Below are 20937 nucleotides of genomic sequence, written 5' to 3'. Positions count from 1 at the left end.
CACCACTTGGCGATTTATTCCCTTTCATGCGGGAGCTTGACCGAGGATCTTAACGTCCGGAGTACAGTTACCTGGGCTAGCTGGAACTTTGTTGTGCGGGAATTGATGCGGAGCGCTCAAAAGCAAATAAAGCTTGGCTGGGTGCTGACGATGATGCTGGACCTCTTTAGCGGTAGGATGGGTTAGGTGGGATAAACCCGTGATGGTCAACTCCACTTGCGACGACGATGACTCCGCAATCTCATACGCGGCACAACTCATCACCAAGTTCCAACACCGACCAGCCACCCACCGCCATTCACCGAATCAGCAAACTCCACTGAACAGCTTTCTTTCTCCTAGCCAGCTCTTCCATGTGAATCCACCAAAGCAAGCTCCTTCCAGAGGCTCGGGCTTTAATACCGTTGAGGAGGCAATACATTTCAATACAAGACAGTAGACCATACAAAGTATGCAAACTATGTATACGATCGAGTGGGAGTCTGGAGATCCATCCAAAGGTTGGATTTGGGAATGGCCCTCTCTAACTGAAGTGAAGTGAACTACGGCGTAAAGACACGAAGGAACCAAGCCAAGTTGAACCTACTATGAACCCCCACGACAACGAATGAAGACCCACCAGACCGCTTTGGGGGGGAAGCTAAGGAAGGAGATTTGAAAATTGGATGGAGCTTCGGGAACATAGAAGCGTGTCGAGCAAGGGGCATCCTTAGCACCCGTACTATGTTAGTACTATACTGGTCTACACTACCTACCTAGGTACATGTAGTATCTAGTACTACGTACAGGCTACAGCAAGCTGGCTAGCCTGCTACAGGCCATGTAGGTACACACTACAGGTTATGTACAGGTTCGCTACAGGCTTAGTGGTACGATCTAATCTGATCTAGCTCCGAACCTTGGAAGGCTACGTACACTACCTGGGTACCAACATCTTTGTACCAACATCTTTGAACCTACATCTTTCCTATGTGACCGATAACCGGTCGGTACAAGCGGCACGAATAGCGGAGCCCACAGCTTTGACCCTTCTAATTACATCCCCCCCAAGTTAACCCTTACCAGCCTAGCTTAGGGGACCTAACTTGCCTGGGTAAAGACTTCACAAGCTGTGCACGAACCGGGTACAACTTCCTGCCTTGGCAATCCCATGTGGAGCGATCATACCAGGCAAACCCCTCCTTCCCCTCAGGTGGTTCTCACAACAGTTTTTCCCAAACTTGCTACTAGGCAGGTACATTACGACCGTAAAAGAGGAGAATTTGTTTGGATGTGACCGTTTTTTTTTCGAACGGTTTCTTTTTTTTTTTTTTTCTTCCTTTCCTTCCCTTGCCGTTATAATTCTTCGGTTTGGAATTGTTGCCTCCGACGAAAGGAAGGAAAAAAAATTTAGGGAAGAAAAAAATATATCTCCGATCACGGATACTTTACCCCTCGGGCTTTGCCGGGATTGGCCTTCTGCATCAAATATTTCGAAGGAACAAGAACAAATTCAAAATCAGACTGCAGCTATACGCTAATGTACCTTCGCCAAAATTAATCCCTTCATCTCGCTTTCTCGAGTCCATCGATTTTTTTTTAAAAAAAACCAGACCGAGGACAAAGAAAATGAGGGAGGGGGCAAGGGGGGAGAGAGAGGGGGGGAGGAAGAGGAGGAGGAGGAGGTCGGGTAATGAATGCTATACCAAGACCTGCTGTGAAACTGAGAACATGGCGCGTAATGGATGCGTGGTTGAATCCATGGCTCTGTTTCGTCCATCCAGTGTCATTTGTCAATGGTCACGTCCAAGTTGAGATTCTTGGTCCTGAGGTATGTTGTAGGCTGGTAAATACTAGGTAAGTAGAGGAGGTAAGTAGTTAGTAGTACATTACATACATACATACATACATACATGCATACATGTAAGTAATTATCTTTCTAAAAACTAGAATGCATACGTGATAAAACTATAGACAATTAATCCATGGCTTTTCATCTTTCTACTCTTCTGTGTGCCGTGCCGTTCCCCCAAATTTGCCTCTGGGTGGGTATATACAGGTTCGATAGGGGTTTGTGTGATAATGAACAAATATAACGCCTATGGCTACACGGCTTTACAAGTGAAAGGCAGAAGCCCTATGTGGCAATCTTTCTCCTCCCCTCAAACAAAATAATGGTATATAGGCAGGTATGTATACAATGTATATATACCAAGTAATATTCCGAACCGAGGAATTCACTTCGTTGTCGCAAATAGGTAAGGCTTTTTTTTTCTTCTTCTTCTTCTCCAGGCCTTTGACTGTAAAAAACTTTTTTTTCTTTAATCCGTAGACCCAAAACATCATGACTTTTGAACTCCTTTCAACTCCTGTCGTCGTTGGATATATAAGGGTTTCCGTGCGTACTCTTCGTTAAGATAATAACCATTGTACCGAATCGAAACTTTCTCTCATTTTCCCTCCCCCCCTTGTTTGCCCGCCGTGATGCTGTAGTTGTCGCAATAATTCATTGGTGTTGTTGTTGTTTTCTTCTTCTTCATCTCCTTCTCCTTCTTCATGGCATTTTTTTTTAGCAATGCCATGAGTAGGTAAGGTATATCGTTCGTAGTCGTTCTTCCCGTCGAATTCTTCTTCAAGTTGTAAATGATAAAAATATCTTCCGGAAAGAATATATGGCGCCATATTTCCCTCTGCTTCTGCTAAACTCCGCCGCCATTGAAACCGCCTCGCTGAATATGTTCCATTGGCTCGTTTGGATATAATGTCGTAAAATTATGGGCCTACGTTCTTTTTGTTTTTTTCAATCCCCCCCCCCTCCCCCCCTTTTTTTTCCAATCAAAACTTGGCTCTCTTAAATATCGTCTCGCTGATACGTTTGTCGCTTCGGGCTAAGCGCTGATCGTGCGTGCGTATGTACTGCTACTGCTACTAATACTACCTCATGTTGCTCGTGTCAAAGGAAAACTGCGTCGGGAAGGCCATAGACGCACTGAGGCCGAACGGGTCCCAGTCGAGCGCCGGGTCGAGTAGCTGCGTCATGCTAGGGTAGCCCTGTCCCTGACTGTGCGCCTGGTGGTTGCCCTGGCCCCCCGAGGCCATCGACGGCTGCCCAGTCGGCCCCGAGGTCGCGGGCTGGACGGACATGCCGTGCTGCTGGGCAACCTGCTGGAACGTCGAAGGATAGGGACCCGGACCCGGGGTGTCTGGCTCGGGCTCGTCCAGCATGTCGGTCGGTGCGTCGTACTCCTGTTCTGTACTCACGGGTTAGACATAGGACGACAAAGTTCTATTAAAACACAAGGGGGCGGGTCAGCTTGCCGAGTTGTTGGAAATGATTTTGGAAGGATGGCGTCGGGTAGAAGGTTGGCGGCCGAGGACCAGCGGCGTGCTGCTGCTGCTGTTGCTGTTGCTGTTGCTGCTGCATCATTTGTTGGCGCGCTGCTGCTGCCATCCCTGGCATTGGCGCCAATTGCGACTTCATAGGCGGAGGAATCGTCGAACGCATGTTCGTATGCTCCGAGGGCGCAGGGGAAGACGTTGCCTGAGTGCCAAAAGGGGGCGTAGGGTTAGTAGGAGAAGCGGCATGAGAAGGAGGCGTCGGCCTGGTCTTGGGCGAGGCTAAAGCCTGCACACCCGCAGACTGGGCAAGGTTGGAAACACCAGGTTCGAGCTTAGGAGCGATGCTGGAAGCAGACCTGCGTGCGTGGTGATGTCTGTTAAGGATCGCCCGCGGCATTGGCGGCGGCTGCACCATATTCTGGGGCATATGAGTTGGACCAAGATTCGGACTGCCTGTTTTGGCATGAAGCTCAGCTTGGACATCAATACCTAGATAGGTTTAACAATTATTCCCAAGTTAGCACATGCCATGCGACCTTTTTTTGCGATTCAAACTAAAATAGGGGTGGAGCCTACCTTTTTCAAGAAGGATGCGTTCAAGAAGGGAGTTTTTGTACCGAAGCATCAAACATTCGTCCGCAGCGCTGCGATGGGCAGCTTGCAAACTTGCCAAATTTGACTCGTGAGCCTTTATGGTCTCCTCGAGCTGCTTGATATATTCTGTTCGACGCTCTCTAAAAGCGGCTTGCGCCTGGCGATTTCTCTGCTTCCGCTCCTCTGAAGTGGCGTAGATCTTTTTGCTCACTGTTAGCTTACAGACCCAAACTGTAGTCCTCAGAACAACAACGACCCCGGACGCGGCGCAAATCACTGGCACTGGGCAAGGTAGACTGCGAGCTTGGACGGGATATCATGTATGAGTAAACTTACAGGCTTGCGCCCTCCTTTCCGTTTTGCTGGCTGGTTCTCTGACGGTATTGACGGGCCGGGATCATTCTCAGGGCTTGAGCCAATGGACTCATCCGAGTCGTCTCTGGAGTGTTCTTTCTTGTCGATAGACATCTTGTCTGACATGACAATATCAAGAAGAGGAGACGATTACCGCGCGGCGGCAAACGCCTCTCAAGTGAGGTTGGGGTGAAAGAAGAAGATGCGTTGTGAAGGGACAGCTGCTACCGGTTCCTAATAGGCTTGTCCGGTATAAGTGCGTGTGTATGTATGTGTACGCGCGCGTGTGTGGCTTAAGTACCCTGGGTAGGTAGGGAAATATTATTTAGTACGTGTGGCTCTTAAAGATATTGCCGAAACGCCTTGAAATAGGAAGAATGAAAATAAAAAAAGGTTAACAAGAAACCGTTCGGCAGTGAAGCGCGCGCATGCAGCGCTAATCAGTACATAATCTGGGGAAACGGGATCCGACAGATGGGGACAGCGATGTCTGTCAAGATTCAACAGATAAGGGTGATCTAGGCGGCTCTAGGGGAAGCTGTTAAGCTGTTAAGTAGAGTAACAATGAAGATACACGGAAATAGTGAGGGGTATAGGGTTGGTGACAAGTTGTGGTAAAGTAGATGGAAGGGGAAAATGTTGTTTGGTTTTATGTAATTGAAATCGAAAGTATTAATGGCCAATGTTAACTTAGGTGCTAGGCAGGTAATAGGTAGGAATAGGTAAGTTAACTTGGGCTTATTTGCTTGGTTGGCTTCGAAGTTCAGCTAACTACTAAGGTAGGTACTGTAACTGTACTGTACTAGGTATAGGCAGGTAGGTTATATGTAATGGATGTATGACAGTATGTAGGTAGGTAGGTAGACAGGTAGGTTAGTAGGTAGATCTAGGTATGGTATGTATGTATGTATAGCCCTGGAAGGTTAGGTGGTAGATATTATGGAGATGATTGTATGGATATATGGATGGATGGATGGAGGTAAGTAGGTAAGTAGGTAGGCTGGCTGGCTGGTAGGTAGGACTGGTAAGGTTGATGGCAAAAGAGGATATCAATTTTCACGGGAGGTGGGTAGATCTTTTTTTTTTCTCTTTTCCTCTTTTTTCTCTTCTTCTCGCCTTCTCCTTCTCCTTCTCCTTCTTCTCCGTATGGGAATTGGCGGTGCGGTATCCAGTCTTACTAGCAAGTGGCTAGTCTTCCGGTGACTGTTGGTCGATTTTATTGCCGTCTCTTGGCTCAATTGTCATCAAACTTCCACTTGGGTCTATTGCTCCCTATTTAGTCGTGGTGCGTTATGTGTCGATGCTGTTAAACTCAATTGTACTACCCACGTAGTCCCCCTTGTTCAGAACACGACAGGACCTTTCGATGTAAGTGACAATAGGTATTGGATTGGAACGTTCGGGTCGCCTCCGGGGGGGTTGTGCTCTAAGCGAATTATGGAAGCGGAAATGTTTGTGTTGTCCTTCAAGTCCTTCGAGTATAGCACTCCCAGTCCAGTATAATAGAAAAAAATCCAATACCACCTAACGCCCCTCCGGTTTTATGCAGTAGTTAGGTAGGTACCTACCTAACCTTTAGTACCGTACGTGCTGCGGGTCAAGGTGCGAGCGTTAAGAGGATACGGTATGGTATTAGACTGTGGAGTGAAAACGGGCGTAGTCTCTCACGCTCAAATGGAAACGGGGCCGTTCGGACTGAGGCTCTTTTGGTTGATCACTGCGACTAAGCTATAAAATGGGTATATACTAATAACACAACAATAGTAAATACAGCAGCTTCAAGAGGTTTCACTCTTCTTCGTCAGAGCGCTGTTGGGTTATTCAAAATATCGAAATGTCAAAATGTCAAAATATCAAAGTATCAGAATATCAAAATGCAAACTAGGAAAGATGATCTCAAGTGGAGTACTGCTGCAGTGGGAAAGTTGGAGCTGCAGCGGATGATGGCTAGCTTTTGATTCTTGAGGAGCCATATGTAAGTCCATGTAGGTTCCGCACAACCTACAACCTTGATGCTTCCAACTTCCCAGGTTCCTAGTAGTTCCTAGGCGATCTCCCATGTAGGTCCCATGTACCTTAGGGTAGGGCAAACCTGGCAAGGCAATATACCTTGTAGGCTCTAACTGCTGAACAGGTAAGCGTGAACACTTTGAAGTTAGCGGAGTGGGGTGTGTGCTATGTGATCTGTATGCCAGTCTTTTTTAAGCGCAGGGTACTTGATGCTAAGCAGCCGGGCAGCTTACACCGGACGGTACGAACGTATGTATGTATAACTACGTAGATGATGTTCAACAGTTCTCCTCAATATCCATAGATCCATGTATTGTATACCCATCTAGTTTAGATACTTGGGTACCTACCTCCTTACCTAGGGCCATTACATATCTACACAGTTAACTACCTGTAGTCCTATGGTCCTATGCATAGTTACCGACATTGAAGTTGCCAACGACATATCTTGAACTCAATCTTGGAAACGGGTCCCTCCCGAGTGTCAACCCGGACCGCAAGTTAAATATCTGAGCGCAGTTACTTGATTAGGTAGCCCCGCCCCTACGTATGTGCATGACTTATTCCATGTCTTGTTTCTACGTCTATGGATATTTGCTCGGCTTAATCAGTCCCTACATGTTTCATCTCGTAGGATCTGAAAAGATCCCGCCCCTGTTCCCGTAAGGCGACTTTATTTGGTGGTCCGGTATGTGGAACTAGTGTGAACAGGGCTTGTCGGATATTCCAAGGTTGGCTATGGCGATTTCTAAACTTACCTATTAACTACCTCGAATACGAATTCTATAACCATATATCCAATATCTGGTATCTGGTAACTGGTATCCAAATTTCGTTGACGCGGTGTACGTATGAATCAATCTCAGCTGACGGTAAGAATAGAACATAACAGACAGGATACGTCAACTCTACAGGTGGCAATATGTCATGCGGAGTCCAAGACACTAAAGGTCTTAACAGATTGTATGGAGATTTCCATTTAGTGGGATGCAAGACAATTGACCGGTCCAGCGGTTCAGGTATGAAGCTACTGTACGATGCGTACATAGGCCCAAGCTCTGTGCCGATGGAATCTTGTTAACTAAGCCCACCCAGCTATAATCCACCTGGGTACCTATATGTATGTATACACGTATAAGTACGGTTTTCGTCTGAACATTTTGACGCGTCTAGAAACGGTCACCGAGCGTTACTTAATACCAACCCCAGATACAGCCCCGTTGGTGTCGTAGTGACTAACTACTCTTCCCCTGACCACTTGCATGAGGTAGGCAGCCGAAAATCCGGGGAGAGAGCTGTATGCAGTGGCTGTCAAGAGAAGAATGAGCTGACGGCTGAGAGGCGTTGTCAGAAGGTCATTCAGGTGACGAACGGCTTCCAATAGGCATTGCTAGATTATATTTCCGGTACGGTTAGCCTATTAGACCAGAAAGGTCTACGGCTGGCTAGTCCGTCGTAGGTTGGTGCCTATTAGTGATTTCGTTATACCTACATACATATAGTAGTGTAGCAAGTGATAGGTATTGTATGTATGTATGTATGTATGTATGTATGTATGTATGTATGAATATACATAGTAGAGAGTGAAGTTGAAATGTCGGTGACTCCGGTGGAGGATGCCAAGATTCTATTCTAGAGGCCGAGAACGGCCTTGCCTCCGGATTTATTTTTTCTTGATCACCTGAGTATCAGAACGAATAGGCTTCCCCTTAAAACCCATGCCGAGGGAGATAACTAGGTTAGTGCTTTGCTATACACTTTATTGCTTCTACTTACTATAATATAGAAGAGCTAGACATAATAGTGCCTGCGTGGTAGGTCAGGTGTGTATGTCATATACTACTGATGTGTTTGTTTGTGCAAGTACACAGCTGTAGGTTAGGATTGTATGTAGTACTGCATATAGGCCGGCAGACCTTTTGGGATAAGAACCATAACTATCATACAGCTATACAGCTATACAGCCATACAGCCATACTATTCACACTAAAGCAGATCATTTACATTTTGCTCCCTTGAAAAAAGTGAAAAAGTGAAAATGTGGAGAGATGATGATCGATAAGTTGAGCGTGGCATCTCCGAGGAGGCAAGGATTCTAGAAGCTAGATGGAAGAAAGAGTGGACCACAAATCATTAATGGCTGGTGCCAGTGGTGGTCGGGAATGTTCAGGCGAGCTGCGGACCAATCATGTCGTCTTCCAGGCCGGACAGTTCCGCAATAGGAATTTTTTTCAGACGAACCTGCGCACGTACCACCGTTACCACCACTAAACCTGAGTACTTGGGTACATAATAGTTACTTGAACCACCAACGTTTTAACTTCCAAGGTTGTTCAACTGAAGTAACGTTAAGTTAATATTTTACTTCTCCGTTCATGATACGTTCATAATACGCTACTGTTCTACATAATACACACTCAATTACTGTACATACTCAACATGTCCAGTAGTTATTTGCGTCATCAACTTCATTTTTATCTTTATTTCCTCATTTTACCAGTTGATTTAGAACATCTTTTTATATTTTAGCTAGCCCCTCTAATTAAAAAAAAAAACCCCTAAAAAAACTAACCTAGCTCCATCACATACGTACAGTACCTACATGTACATACGTGCATATCATCACCCACTCGTCGGTCGCCAGAGTTGGAATATTCCTTTCTAACCCTTTTTTACCACCACGTGTAACCCCAACTATTATCCTATTTTCCATTTGGCAGCATCCACAGGAACGGGTCAGCCAACAATCCAAATTTCGAGGCGTCGATTGACACCTTCTAGAAACCTTCTAGCGTCACCATGCCAAGTTGGCCGGAGTTCTTCACCTTTGACCCATTGAAACGTCACACACTGGAAGGGGGGGAAGCCTGAAGGGAATTGATGAACAAACTACTACCTACTACTACATAAGGATGCATATATATATATACTAGGTTGATCATGTAGGTATGCAAGTGTAGGGTTGGAACCCGCGCTACTGGTTGTTGAAATCCCCCGATTTCGCTGTTCTACCCCAGCCCTATGATGTCTTGCGAGCTGAGACATCTGCTAAGGTAATGCAGATCTAGTATCCAGCAGCGACATAGAGCAAGTATCTTGCTCTCGCCGGTGACGTCGTGCCATAAGATCGTGGCGTTTTCTTGTATCAGTTGCTTCAACCGCCTAAAAAAGACAGCCTCACTAGATGTGGAAAAGGACCGGTGCTGACGCATCTCGCTATTTCGGAGATGCTCGAATTCTTCGGCAGTATTTCGCGCATGTATTAACCATTATACTATACGGCGTAGTGAGTGATTGATGATTATTCGGGAAGATGAAGCTATGTAATCCTCTAACCTAGGCCAAACCTATAATTAACTGGTGTGGTCAGATATAATGTATACATGTAATTCTCCTGGACCTCAAGAAAGTTTAGAAACAACGAGCTACCTAATGTACAGTACCATAATTAGTAGGTAGGCACATACATAACCTCCGGCGACCCTGTCCCAGGTGATCGACGTTATCAGATCATCAGCTGGCGCTACTAACAAAGTAGAAATCCCCCCACGCCCAGAGAGCTGGACAAAGCTGACCCTTGCGCCTAGGTTAGGAATATCCAATTATATAAGATCCTCCCAATGGATTTTTTTTTTTAGCTAACTTGTTATCCTGCTAGCTTCCCATCTAACCAGCGATCTCGAGATCTGTACATGTACTATACCTTCTCATAAGTATGTATCTATTGATGAAGTGAAAAAAACTATCGATTCATTTCCGACGAGGGTTGCTATAGTATGCCACACGCGAGACTAAGTAAATATCAATACGCCACTGACAAAAGCCCCGGAGACAGCCTCACTTTACAACACGGTCTCATCCATTAGGAACGCAACGCCGATGTCCGATCTTAATAGTAGCACCTACTACCAACCGACCAACTGACATGGTCATTCCCCTTATCTACATCTACAACGACAGCTTTACTCACCAACCACTCAGGCATTATTAATTATTAATCTTATTTCAGATAATCTCCAATAGATTCGCCTGTGTCTAAAAGCCATAAGCGAAATCCCAGCTAGTAAGCGGTGTTGGTTTCAGGTTGTATCTTTCTTCATCGCGATATATACCTGACCTAGTAATTACGAAGTGTAACCTGTAGCACCCTTCACGACACCAAAGGCACCGCCCCCTTTCCCAAACATTTCCCTAACGTCAGTGACAATGTCGTCGGGTCGTTCCCAGGAGGCGAAGTGCCCGCCACTATCATGCTCCTTCTCATATACGACGTTGCCCAATGTACGCACCCAGGTACTGGGTTGAACGTGTATGTCCATGGGGAAGTGGCTGAATCCTAGCTTCACGCCCGGGGACCAAGACTTCATCCGGGAAACATCAACCTTATCCCTCCTGCCATCGACGTTGTGATGCGTCTCGTAGTAAATCCTGACACTGGCGGCGGGGCCCGCCGTACTGAACCAGTAGATGCTGACCCAGGTACAGACTTCGTCGTCAGTCCAGGGGTACGCATCCGTCCACTGCAATGGATGTGAATGTTAGTACATCTTCATTCAAAATGTCTAAGGGGGCCTTCATGTATGTCTTGCGCAGGATAATTCCCAATCGAGAGTCCATCCAGAAAGTACCAGATCCCGAGACAGGTTGAGAGAAAGGGGGGGAAACAGCTCAAGGTTTCACTTACATCATGAAGCTTCTCGTAAATCCAGGCTAGACAGGCTACCGGGCTGTCCGCCAGCGCGTAGCCAAGAGTCTGCGGTTTGGTAGATTGCTCTAGATTATATCCTCTGCCTTCTTGGTCAAACCACCGATTACGATCCACGCCATGCTTTTCTCGCGAGTTGTAAGGCGTGGTAGCATGTTGGAGAGCAAGAATGGGGTTCTTGGCGTACTCGGGGGGATTAGCAGCACCGAAATTGAGGTGAGTTGCTTTGCAATATTTGGGATACAGATGAGCGAGAGTCCTGCTGATATGGCAACCCCAATCACCTACTCGTTATGTCAATAGGGTCGTCTTCCATACTGATGGTTTATAGGGACGAACACCTTACCTCCTTGCGTGACGTATTCCTTATACCCCAACTTCAACATGAGTTTATTCATGGTTTCAGCGTACTGCTCCATTGCGAAGCCTCGCTTCCTGGTGCCCCCAGAGAACCCAAAATTCGGCAATGATGGCGCGACCAGATCGAATGCCGGGTATTTCACCCCGTCACCGCCTTCAGTTAGGGGCTTCAGGATCTTGAAGACCTCCCAAAAGTTGCCGGGCCAGCCGTGCATGAACAGGAGAGGAATGGCACCTCTGACGTTACTCCGAACGTGGATGAAATGGATATCCAGAGGCTCGAACCCATCGCACTGGATTTCGGTGACGAAGTGTGGCACCTCGTTCAGTTCCTTCTCTGCCTTTCTCCAATCATACGACTCTCGCCAGTATGCTGTCAGTCTTTTAACATCGGCAAGAGGGGCTCCCACTATAATCAGCTGGTGTTAGCCACCTCCATTCCACCGAACTGCTAGCATTAAGTTTCAAAAGGTAAAAGTTGCCGCCACATAATAGAGCCTAATCGACGTATATCTCATTAGGGGTAAGGTAACAACAATGGGAAAAGTCTACTCACTATGCCAACCAGCTTCGTCAAGCTCATCGGGAAACCTGGCTAGAGACAGTCGGGTTCTTAGGTCCTTCAGCCGTTGGTCATCAACAGCAATGGTATAGGGCTTGATATCAGCCATGTTGGGATGTGTTGGGGTAAAAAAGACAGCTACCTTGGTTCGGTAATAGCTTTGCTCGGAATGCAGAAAAAAGAATCTTATACGTTATAAACACCTAACCTAAGTAGGTACACGATGCGCATCGCCTACTTATTTATACGTCGTTGAGAAGATGAAAGAGCACTTTATCTTTCTGGTTCAAGGCACACAACGATACTGACGATTTATCAAGGTTACCTATGTACTAGAGCACCCTAGGTAGGCATGCATCCAATCATCGATGGGCGCGCTCTATTGCAAGTATGACGTCTGGAAGGGCGCGAGATGGCCTCGATTGCAACCTTGAGCTGCCTGATTGCATGCATGATGCACAGTTTACCGGGGCGACTGCGTCGTATGTAATCATTCACGGCTTGGCTTGGAGTAAAGAAACACGCAATTACTTATACCTTATATGCATAGACATATGTGTGTATATATCCAATTTGAATCCGACCATGTTGGTGATACTACATCGCAATAGATTGATATCAACAGTATGATGAATCAGGATACCTTAGCTTAGGTAGTCTCGTGGACATGGGCAGCTGAGAAATCAAATGAAGACCGGGTTATTATCTACATACTGTGCATATGCAATTATATGATATAATTAGGGTACGAGATACCCAGCCGGCCGTTGCCGAACGCACAGAGTCTTGAGAGTCTGGACCTGACCACTGACCGCTGTCATATGTGTACTAACCTAGGTTAATAGCCTTAGCCTACTTAAGAGATAAATATGGGTGGACCTATATATTAAAAGGATAAGATCTAAGGATTAGACCTTGTTATTAAAATATTTTTAAATACATAACCACAATGTTTCGCATTTTCTTTTTTGGCGTACCTGCCACCATCTACTGGAAGGGGATAATAGTGTTTGTCCTAGGCATTTCCAGGCTTCGTTTCAACAGCGCCAACAAACTCTAATATAAACGTTCTCGAACCATACAGCCATTCAATAAGTATTAAAGATAGGTGACGCTATATTAGAATAGTAACAAAATGCCAAAAATGTGGTCTTTTAAAGTAAGGGGTTAATCGGATAAATAAGGTATAGTATATCTCATATGGGAGGTAACAAAATGAGTTATAATGGCTAGTAAACTGTGGGCTTTTTGAATTAAATAAACGGTTTTTAGACTTTTTAATTTAAATAAATTGACTATAGACTTTTTGATTAAGCGATTTTTGAATAAACGGCTTTTAGAATAAACGACTTTTTAAATAAACGTTAATTTTTAGAATAAAGCTTTCAATTAACAATAACGTTTTAATTAATAAAAGGATCAAAATAACTTTAAAAACAATAAAGGTTCTAATTATTAAAAAAAGAGTTTTGCTATTCGTACCACCTCTTTTTGCTATCGGGGCTTATCCGTACACCTAGTACATCCCTTAAAACTTTAAATCCGGGCCTCATTTAGCGCCCCCAGCTGCCCACATCAATCGAATCCAAATAACTCTCTGAAACATATAGCTACAAGCATGCAACCAAATCCAAATGAAAGCGCATTCAATTACCGATTGATTGATATAGGTCTCAAGCTGAGGCGATACGTGGTCGCAGAGTTATTCAAGTAAATAGGTGGCAAGCCGGGCGGCACGTGACTACCTTTAGAGCCACACTAAGAGCTCTTAGTGCCACGCTAAGGGCCCTTAGAGCCGCCTAAGGGCCCTAAAGCCGCCTGGGCGACGCTAAGGAGTTCCACGTGACTGCTGTCGAGACAAATACCAACATAACTCTTCGACCATGTATCGTCTCAAATTGCAGCCGGTATCAATCAATCGGTAATTGAATTTTCTTTCAATTGAATCCGGTTGCATCCTGTTGCGACATGTGGTTGGAAAGCTATTCAAGGTTGAAACTGTTGAATAAGGTTTGGGTCTAAGGGGTCTAAGGGGTCTAAGGGCGCTAAGGGCTGTCACATGCCTCCCGGGCTGCCACCTACTTTCTTGAATAACTCTGCGACCGAGGATCGCCCCAATTTGAGAGCTATGTCAATCAATTTGGAATTGGACGCGCTTTCAATTGAATCCGGTTGCACTATGGTGCGACATGTGGTTGAAAAGTTATTTGGATTGAATTGATGGGGGCAGCTGGGGGCGCTGGGGGCGCTAGATTAGGCCTGGATTTAAGGTTTTAAGGTTTTAAGGGATGTACTGGGTGTACGGATAAGCCCCGATAGCAAAAAGAGGTGGTACGAATAGCAAAACTCTAAAAAAAAACTAAAAATTAAAAATAAGGCTATTACCACAGCTCTTCCGATATAGGGGTACCAGATAAATGTGGGTGGACTTGTATATTAAAAGGATAAGATCTAAGGATCAGATTTTGCTACTGAAATGTTCTTAAATACATAACCACAATGCTTCGCACTTTCCTCTCTGGCATACCTGCCACCATCTTTAGGGTAGTATGCACCTGTGGCATATACCCGTAACTTGCACTGTAGCATCATGATTCAATGTTGTACTACTAGTAACTATGCCATCTGATTGGCCAGTGCACCACGCTAGCCCCAAAGTTTTGTTGACTTTTCGTCAAGTAAACAAATTCCAAGCATTGAATTTCTGATGTCAGTTCAATTGTCTTCCTTTTCCCCCACAAACTCCCCTTTTCTATTTCATCATCATCACCTTAACACGCTGGCATATTGGCTCCATACCCCCAATTTGCTTCGAGGAAACTTGTTTAATTTATTCAAGTCAATCCAATTCACTTGAAACATCATCGAACCCCTACTAAAGGCTAAAGTCGCTACCTAGTAGTTAATCAACAATGGCGCGTCGCTCAGCTCGCATCGCGAGCGCTTCCAAGGTAAGCAAACACATCGTCTTGAGCTTCAATTCTCGCATAACACCACACATAATCTCGCGCGCCATGCTCCGCTTTCTATGCGATACTAATCATGCGATTCTTCATCCGAATAGACAGCTACTGCTTCGCCCGCACCTCGATTAGCATCTGTGCACGAGCGCGATGAACTCGCAGAAACGCCCTCGAAGCGTGCCACTCATCCCCTCAACGCCATTTCTTACCCATCAATTCCTCAACCTGCTACACCCGCTGTAGCTAGTCCAGTCAAGCTACCTATGTCAGAGATGCATCCCAGCAAGGTTCATCCCACCACTGCTGCGCCCTCTTCCGGTCTCAAGCTTGGGTTCTCCGATATTGACTACACCAAAAAACCCACGCAACGGACTCCTGGCGCGATTCAATCTACCCCTTCCAAGACTCCAGCAGTGCCAGCAGTGCCGGCATCGGATTTCACCTTCCGATACACTAAACTCAAGGGCGATGCCGACAATGAACTAACCTCCACAGCTAAGAAAATGATGCAGGATATTCGCGAAGAGGCTGAAAAGTTCAAGGCTGAACTTGCTGCCCAACGCGAGCAAGAGAAGTTGGAGGAGGAGGAGGCCGCCGCTAAAGACGGACGAAAGATTCGCCAGGCCAAGGGCAAGGCTGGTCGGTACAGCGCCGTTCATATGGCCGAATTCAAAAAGATGGATTCTATTGAAAACCACCCTTCAGCCTACCGTGCAATTCCTGGACGTATCACCCCGGCGAAGGGAGGACTCAAACGCAGCCAGTCCAAAGCAAACCTTGATGAACCCGAGTCGGTACGATCTAAGAAAGTTTCTGCGCGCCCAGTATCAAGCTCGCCCGAGAAGCAACAGGAACAACCGGAACAACCAGAGTCACCCGTCAAGCGTGCTAGACAGCGATTTGAGGAAGACGTATCCACCCTTCGTCCCGTCTCGCGAGACGCAAGCTCCATTCCTCGACCAAAGAGCAGCGGCAACGACTCGATTTACAGTACCATTCCTCGCTCGCAGACTTTGTCCAATCTCATGACCCCAACCAAGTCATCTCTGACACGTACTGTCACTACTACTACTAAGATTCCCACTACAGGCTTGCTGAAGTCTCCTAGCAAGCCCAATCTTAGCGGTCTTCCTACGTCTGCGAGCAAGCCGGATCTTTCTAGCCTTACCGGACCAGCCTTCAAGAAAGGCCTTGATAGTCTAAAGAGATCCATGACGACGAACAACCTAGCTGCGAGCAAAGCGCCCACTCAGGTTCAAACTCCCGGTCGATTTGCTAGGGTCAAGTCGATCTTGAAGAAACAGATGGGCGGATCCAAGCCCAAGTCTGGCATTCCTACGCTTGCCGCGTCCCCATCGAAGACTTCTCTCCATCCAGGTGTCGATGAGGAGCTACATAATGCCCCTCTTACCACTCCTGGACGAAAGCTTGAGCGACATATGGTTTTTACCCAGACGGCCAAACGCGCTACGATGTTATTGAATTCTCCGTCGCCTGTCAAATCAAGCTTGCCACGCTCAAAGGCCATGTCTCAGCTTTCTTCCAGCAAGCCGGCTGTTCCCAAGTTTGTGGGTGCGAAGAAACCGGAGGTAGAGGGTGAAGTTACATATCCTGATCTTTCGGCCTACTGCCGTGACATCAAGGAGGATACCGATAAGACCAGCATGGAGCAGCCCCCCGAGACAATTCCCGGTAGATTTACGTTCCGAAGCGACCACACAATCCGATTCGACGGCACTTCCGGTACTGGTTTTGGTGCTGCTGCTGGTCAAGCCAGTCTTCGTCACGTTCGCAAGTCTGTTGTGCCCGCGACCCAAATGCCTGGAGGTTTCCCAAGCCCGTCTGACGTATCTCCCAGCAAGGTGAACAAAGATGCGGTGATTGCGGCTGGCATTCCTCATGGAATGCCCAACAAGAAGAGACACAGAGCCAATTCGTCTGACGTATCTCCCAACAAGGAGAACAAAGATCCGGTGATTGGGGCTGGCATTCCTCATGGAATGTCGAACAAGAAGAGACACAGAGCCAGTTCGCCTGATGAAGAGATGGACGAAGGTGCTAAGCGTGGCGCAAAGAAGTTGCGAAAGGCTCCGTCAGCAGCAGTTCAAGGACATGCGCTTGTTGCGCCTCGATTAGCAGGCCGACAATCGCCAGTCAAGACTAGCGGACCGCCTGGTACCCCAAGTCCGCAGAAGAAGAAGGGTGGTATCAGTCTTAGTCGACTAAACATGCTCGCTCGACCCAAGGTCCGAAAGTAATCGTCACATGGCTTACACTTGCACGTGGTGGCATAAGAGAAAGCATAATGATAGATTGTACCAACAATCAGCACTTTGGACAAGGCGACGGCTCCTACTTATGCGACCATTGGACAGATAGTCTGCACTTAAATTGTTAGCAGAAGAAAAATGGCGTATTCGGTATCCGGTCTTGTTTCGGAGGCTTGAGATGGGTGTAGATTACACACCCGAGGTTGAATCTCATGGAGAAGATGGTGGAGAAGATGGTGGAGAAGATGATGATTGCTGGTGTGCTTTTCTCAGCCGCATTGGTTTGTTTTACTGCATAATGGATTCCGGGAAACGGGGTACTTCAAAAACAGGCAGGCCCCAAGGCTTTTACTAAGAGTTCAGTCACTTGATTGTACACTCTGCTGAATTAATATCCATGTCTGGTGTTCGGTTGATTTGCCGGCGTAAATGGGAAGGTCCATAGGTCTGGTCCCATAGGGTTAATAACGATAATGAACATTTTTGACCATTGCACCTTCTGTTCTTGCCTGTCTACTTCGTAATGTATTTACCTACATGTAGTAGGGACTCTACTAGGTACCTAGTAACTTTGAAGTGTCTTTGTCATAATGTTCCACGTACATGTACGTAAGAATCCTAAACCAAAATTCTTTCCCCCTTTTTCAATTCCAAATCCTACATAATACCATGTAATATATTCAGCCTCCTCTTATTTTATACCTAAGTTTGACCCATAATCGTATATTCACATAGCATTTCAAACTTCACCCTTTCTTCAAGGTCTTAGAGAAGTGGTTAAACCTCGCTTGGCATTAGCCACTCGTTCCCTCATACATATTCATTTGCTCGGTACTTACTTACTTCACCACTAGTAAATAACCTCCCCCCGATCATTTTCTCCCAAGAACGACAGAAGATGCCGCCGCCACCACACACACACTTCTTCACCTGCACGTTCTGCTGGCACCTATCGCGCGGCCCTCCCCACGTCCTCGGCCGGTCGGCCCGCCTCACCTGCGAGCCCTGCTACCGCAGCATCATCGACCTGGCCATCTGCTAGGTGTGCGGCGAGGTCATCTTCCGCGGCGAGGACTGCGTCAGCCTGGGCTGGTGCTTCTGGCACCGCATGTGCTACGGCTGTCTGCTGTGCGGGAGCAGGTCGGTCGTCACGGGGCCGAAGCTTGCTGAAGTGTTCGACGACGAATTTATATCTTCTTCTGCGCAGGGGAGTAGGGATAGCGAGGGTGAAGGCAAGAGAGGGGAGGAGGAGGAGGATGGCTGGGGAAAGGCGAGGGAGATCACGGAGGTGCCGACTTGTGCCAACTGCGCGATTGAGTGTGAAGGAGACAGCGCTGCGGGGCAGCAGACTATCGTGCAGAATGCGCTGCGCAAAGCTGATGAGATCGATGGAGGGATGGCTAGGAAGAGGTGGGAGAAGATGAATGGGCAGGTCAGTAAACGGGGAAAGGGGAAGATAGAAAGAGTTCCTGCTGCGACATCCGGACCTGGCCAGGTGAGAATTTTATAATTGAGTTCTGAGCCGTGTGTTGCAGCTTACCTATCTAGGTACAGAACCATTCATCGTCTTTGAGGCGGCCCCCCTTGACCCCGCAAAATCGCAGTCATGTCTCATACTCGTCGCGATTCACCGGCGATGGCACCTTCAGTGGTTCTGCAGACTCGGGTGATGATGGTGGAGATTGCATTGTTCCTCTAGACTCTACCATATATGTTTCGATCTTCGACCCTCTTGGCGAGTCTGCTTTTAAGCCTAGTCCTACGAAACCGATCCCTAGATGGATGCGATGGCTCCCGAGTCAACGGGGCCGCGGACGAGAGAGAGAAGCTCGACATCACTCCCTTCTGGACGAACATTTATCAAGAGAGGCACATTCTATACATTCGCCTGGCAATTCAAGGGCTATGCTGTACACTTATTGTCCAACAAGTTCAGCTCAGAGTTCGCAGCGTTCCAAAACACCTCCACGGCGACAAAAGCACTACCACAAGCCTGAAGATATCGGATTCAGCAATCTGACAAATTCAACCATCAAAGCCTTAAAGGGGCCTTCGTTCGTATCAGACGAGCCACTAAAGCGTCCATCCTCGCGGATCGTTCAGTCTGCCCCCGATAGTCCAAGAACCACAACGGGGGAATTATTCATCACACCACCTAACCCTCCAGAGTCAATGCCACCCCGTACCCACACAGCTTACGCACCGCGCCGTCTGTCACCTCTCGCAACGCACAATTCCCAACCCGGCAGCGAAGCCAACCCTCCACCACGGGAAACTGCAGAACCGCCCCGCTCCACATCTCCACTGACGGACCAGGTGGCAGCGCACATCCAGCGGTACGTCCGCCGCACCCCGCCGGCGCAATCGCGGGAATTCCTCAACCTGTACCACACCCACAAGCCCGCCAGCAAATGCAGCCCCAGCATCGCGATCTCGGGCCGCGAGCGCACGAGGCAGATGGGCGACGGACGGCAGATACGGGATATACTGGGCCGCGAGCGTTCGCCGTCTGGTGAGCCGGTGGTGATGGCGGCGGAGGGGGGCGAGATGGTGGATGCGAGGAGTATGAGGAAGAGGTCAAGCTTGCAGGGGGAGTTGAAGAAGTTGTTTGGGGGACGGGGAGGGGGAGGGGTGGGGAGGCGGTGATGGGGATGTGTGAGGGTGAGGAAGAAGATACAGGTGGAAGATAGGGGTAGAGAGTAGGATTAGAGTTGAGTATGCTTAGATTGTATTGAATACATTATATGATGTCTTCAGAAATAGGTACCTACCTACCCAAGCTGCCTATGTTGCCTATCAGTTCGACGAGTATAGATATAGGGGCTGTTGACGTTGGATTGGTTTAGTGCCGTGCTTTCTAGAGTTGGAATGTGGTCTGGTTACTATTTAGGTAATGGTTAGGGTGGTTATATAATGTATAGTTATGTTTCTAGTAACCATTTCGAGAACTTCACGATAGGTTGCATACCTACCTATTTCTATTTCATGCTATGAATTTAAACAAACCATAGTGAACGAATGTGAGCTGATCTAATCTATCTCGTCGTAGGTGCGAAGCAAAGCCTCTGCTAAGTAACTAGGTATGACGTCGGCTTTCCTGATTAGGAACATGCAGCCCATTTTCATTGGCCAATCAATTCATTTGCATGGGTGTTTGGATGTATGGATGAATGTATGCTTCTTGAAACAATAGTACCGCTATACGTATGAAGTAGTAGGTACGTTGCACTTGAATCTACGATCAGTATCGATGATATTCCTAAATATAAATATTCTACTATTTCGAGACTGTTGGATCTAAGCCGAAATAGTTCAGGGGGATGGGTGTAATTTTGGTCCCTTGAGTTTTGTTTGCCATGCTACTCGCCCCCTTCGCCTCAACATCAAGAAAGCTCGACTACAAGCAAGTATATACGTTCAAAAACAACAATAATACACTAATATATACCTAGTATAGTATTATCACATATTTACGGCATATAGCAGCGTGTAAAGAAAGAAACCATAGACAAACAAACAAAAAAAAAATCAGCAAAAGACATACAACACCAGGGATTCGCTGGTCGTCACCGACCCAACTACTGATCTGGCGGTATTCGGCTTATCTATGGGAGAGCGGACGGGATCCCGAGTTTTCCGAATCCTATGGTCGTATGTGAAAGGTTAGTGGACTATTGTGGTTTATATACCTACTGTAACGTCAACTCAAACTCGTCTGGCTACTACTCAACTGATCGCTGCTTATTACATCAACACGTAAAAGGTACAAAGGTACAATGCAAAAGCGCCATGCATGCATTG

General features: G+C 47.0%; 4 protein-coding genes across 4 annotated transcripts; 2 read left to right on the top strand and 2 right to left on the bottom strand.

The window, feature by feature from the left end:
* Window positions 1-2830: 2830 nt before the first annotated feature.
* GGS25DRAFT_518707 (uncharacterized protein) lies at window positions 2831-4380 on the bottom strand (the record flags this gene model as incomplete). Its single annotated transcript, XM_049263579.1, has 5 exons — window positions 2831-2874; window positions 2970-3225; window positions 3278-3807; window positions 3895-4111; window positions 4249-4380. The coding sequence occupies 5 exons, from the start codon at window positions 4378-4380 to the stop codon at window positions 2831-2833; spliced, it is 1179 nt and encodes a 392-aa protein (XP_049120592.1).
* Window positions 4381-10233: 5853 nt separating this feature from the next.
* On the bottom strand, window positions 10234-12547 carry GGS25DRAFT_478193 (alpha/beta-hydrolase). Its single transcript, XM_049259913.1, has 4 exons — window positions 11898-12547; window positions 11328-11750; window positions 10961-11265; window positions 10234-10796 (listed from the first exon to the last, which is right to left on the bottom strand). The coding sequence occupies exons 1-4, from the start codon at window positions 12010-12012 to the stop codon at window positions 10401-10403; spliced, it is 1239 nt and encodes a 412-aa protein (XP_049120591.1). The 5' UTR covers window positions 12013-12547; the 3' UTR covers window positions 10234-10400.
* A 1778-nt stretch (window positions 12548-14325) lies between these two features.
* GGS25DRAFT_478190 (uncharacterized protein) lies at window positions 14326-17629 on the top strand. The gene is made up of 3 exons (XM_049259912.1): window positions 14326-14612; window positions 14792-14854; window positions 14968-17629. The coding sequence occupies exons 2-3, from the start codon at window positions 14816-14818 to the stop codon at window positions 17122-17124; spliced, it is 2196 nt and encodes a 731-aa protein (XP_049120590.1). The 5' UTR covers window positions 14326-14612; window positions 14792-14815; the 3' UTR covers window positions 17125-17629.
* A 147-nt stretch (window positions 17630-17776) lies between these two features.
* On the top strand, window positions 17777-20348 carry GGS25DRAFT_478184 (uncharacterized protein). Its single transcript, XM_049259911.1, has 3 exons — window positions 17777-18631; window positions 18685-19959; window positions 20110-20348. Exons 1-2 carry the CDS (start codon window positions 18245-18247, stop codon window positions 19780-19782), a joined length of 1485 nt encoding a protein of 494 aa, XP_049120589.1. The 5' UTR covers window positions 17777-18244; the 3' UTR covers window positions 19783-19959; window positions 20110-20348.
* The last annotated feature ends 589 nt before the right edge of the window (window positions 20349-20937 follow it).

The sequence above is a fragment of the Hypoxylon fragiforme genome (assembly GCF_022984875.1).
Source record: "Hypoxylon fragiforme strain CBS 206.31 chromosome Unknown GGS25scaffold_2, whole genome shotgun sequence".
Classification (NCBI taxonomy): domain Eukaryota; kingdom Fungi; phylum Ascomycota; class Sordariomycetes; order Xylariales; family Hypoxylaceae; genus Hypoxylon; species Hypoxylon fragiforme.
Note: the sequence above shows the minus strand (reverse complement) of the source record. Positions and strands in the feature narration are given on the sequence as shown.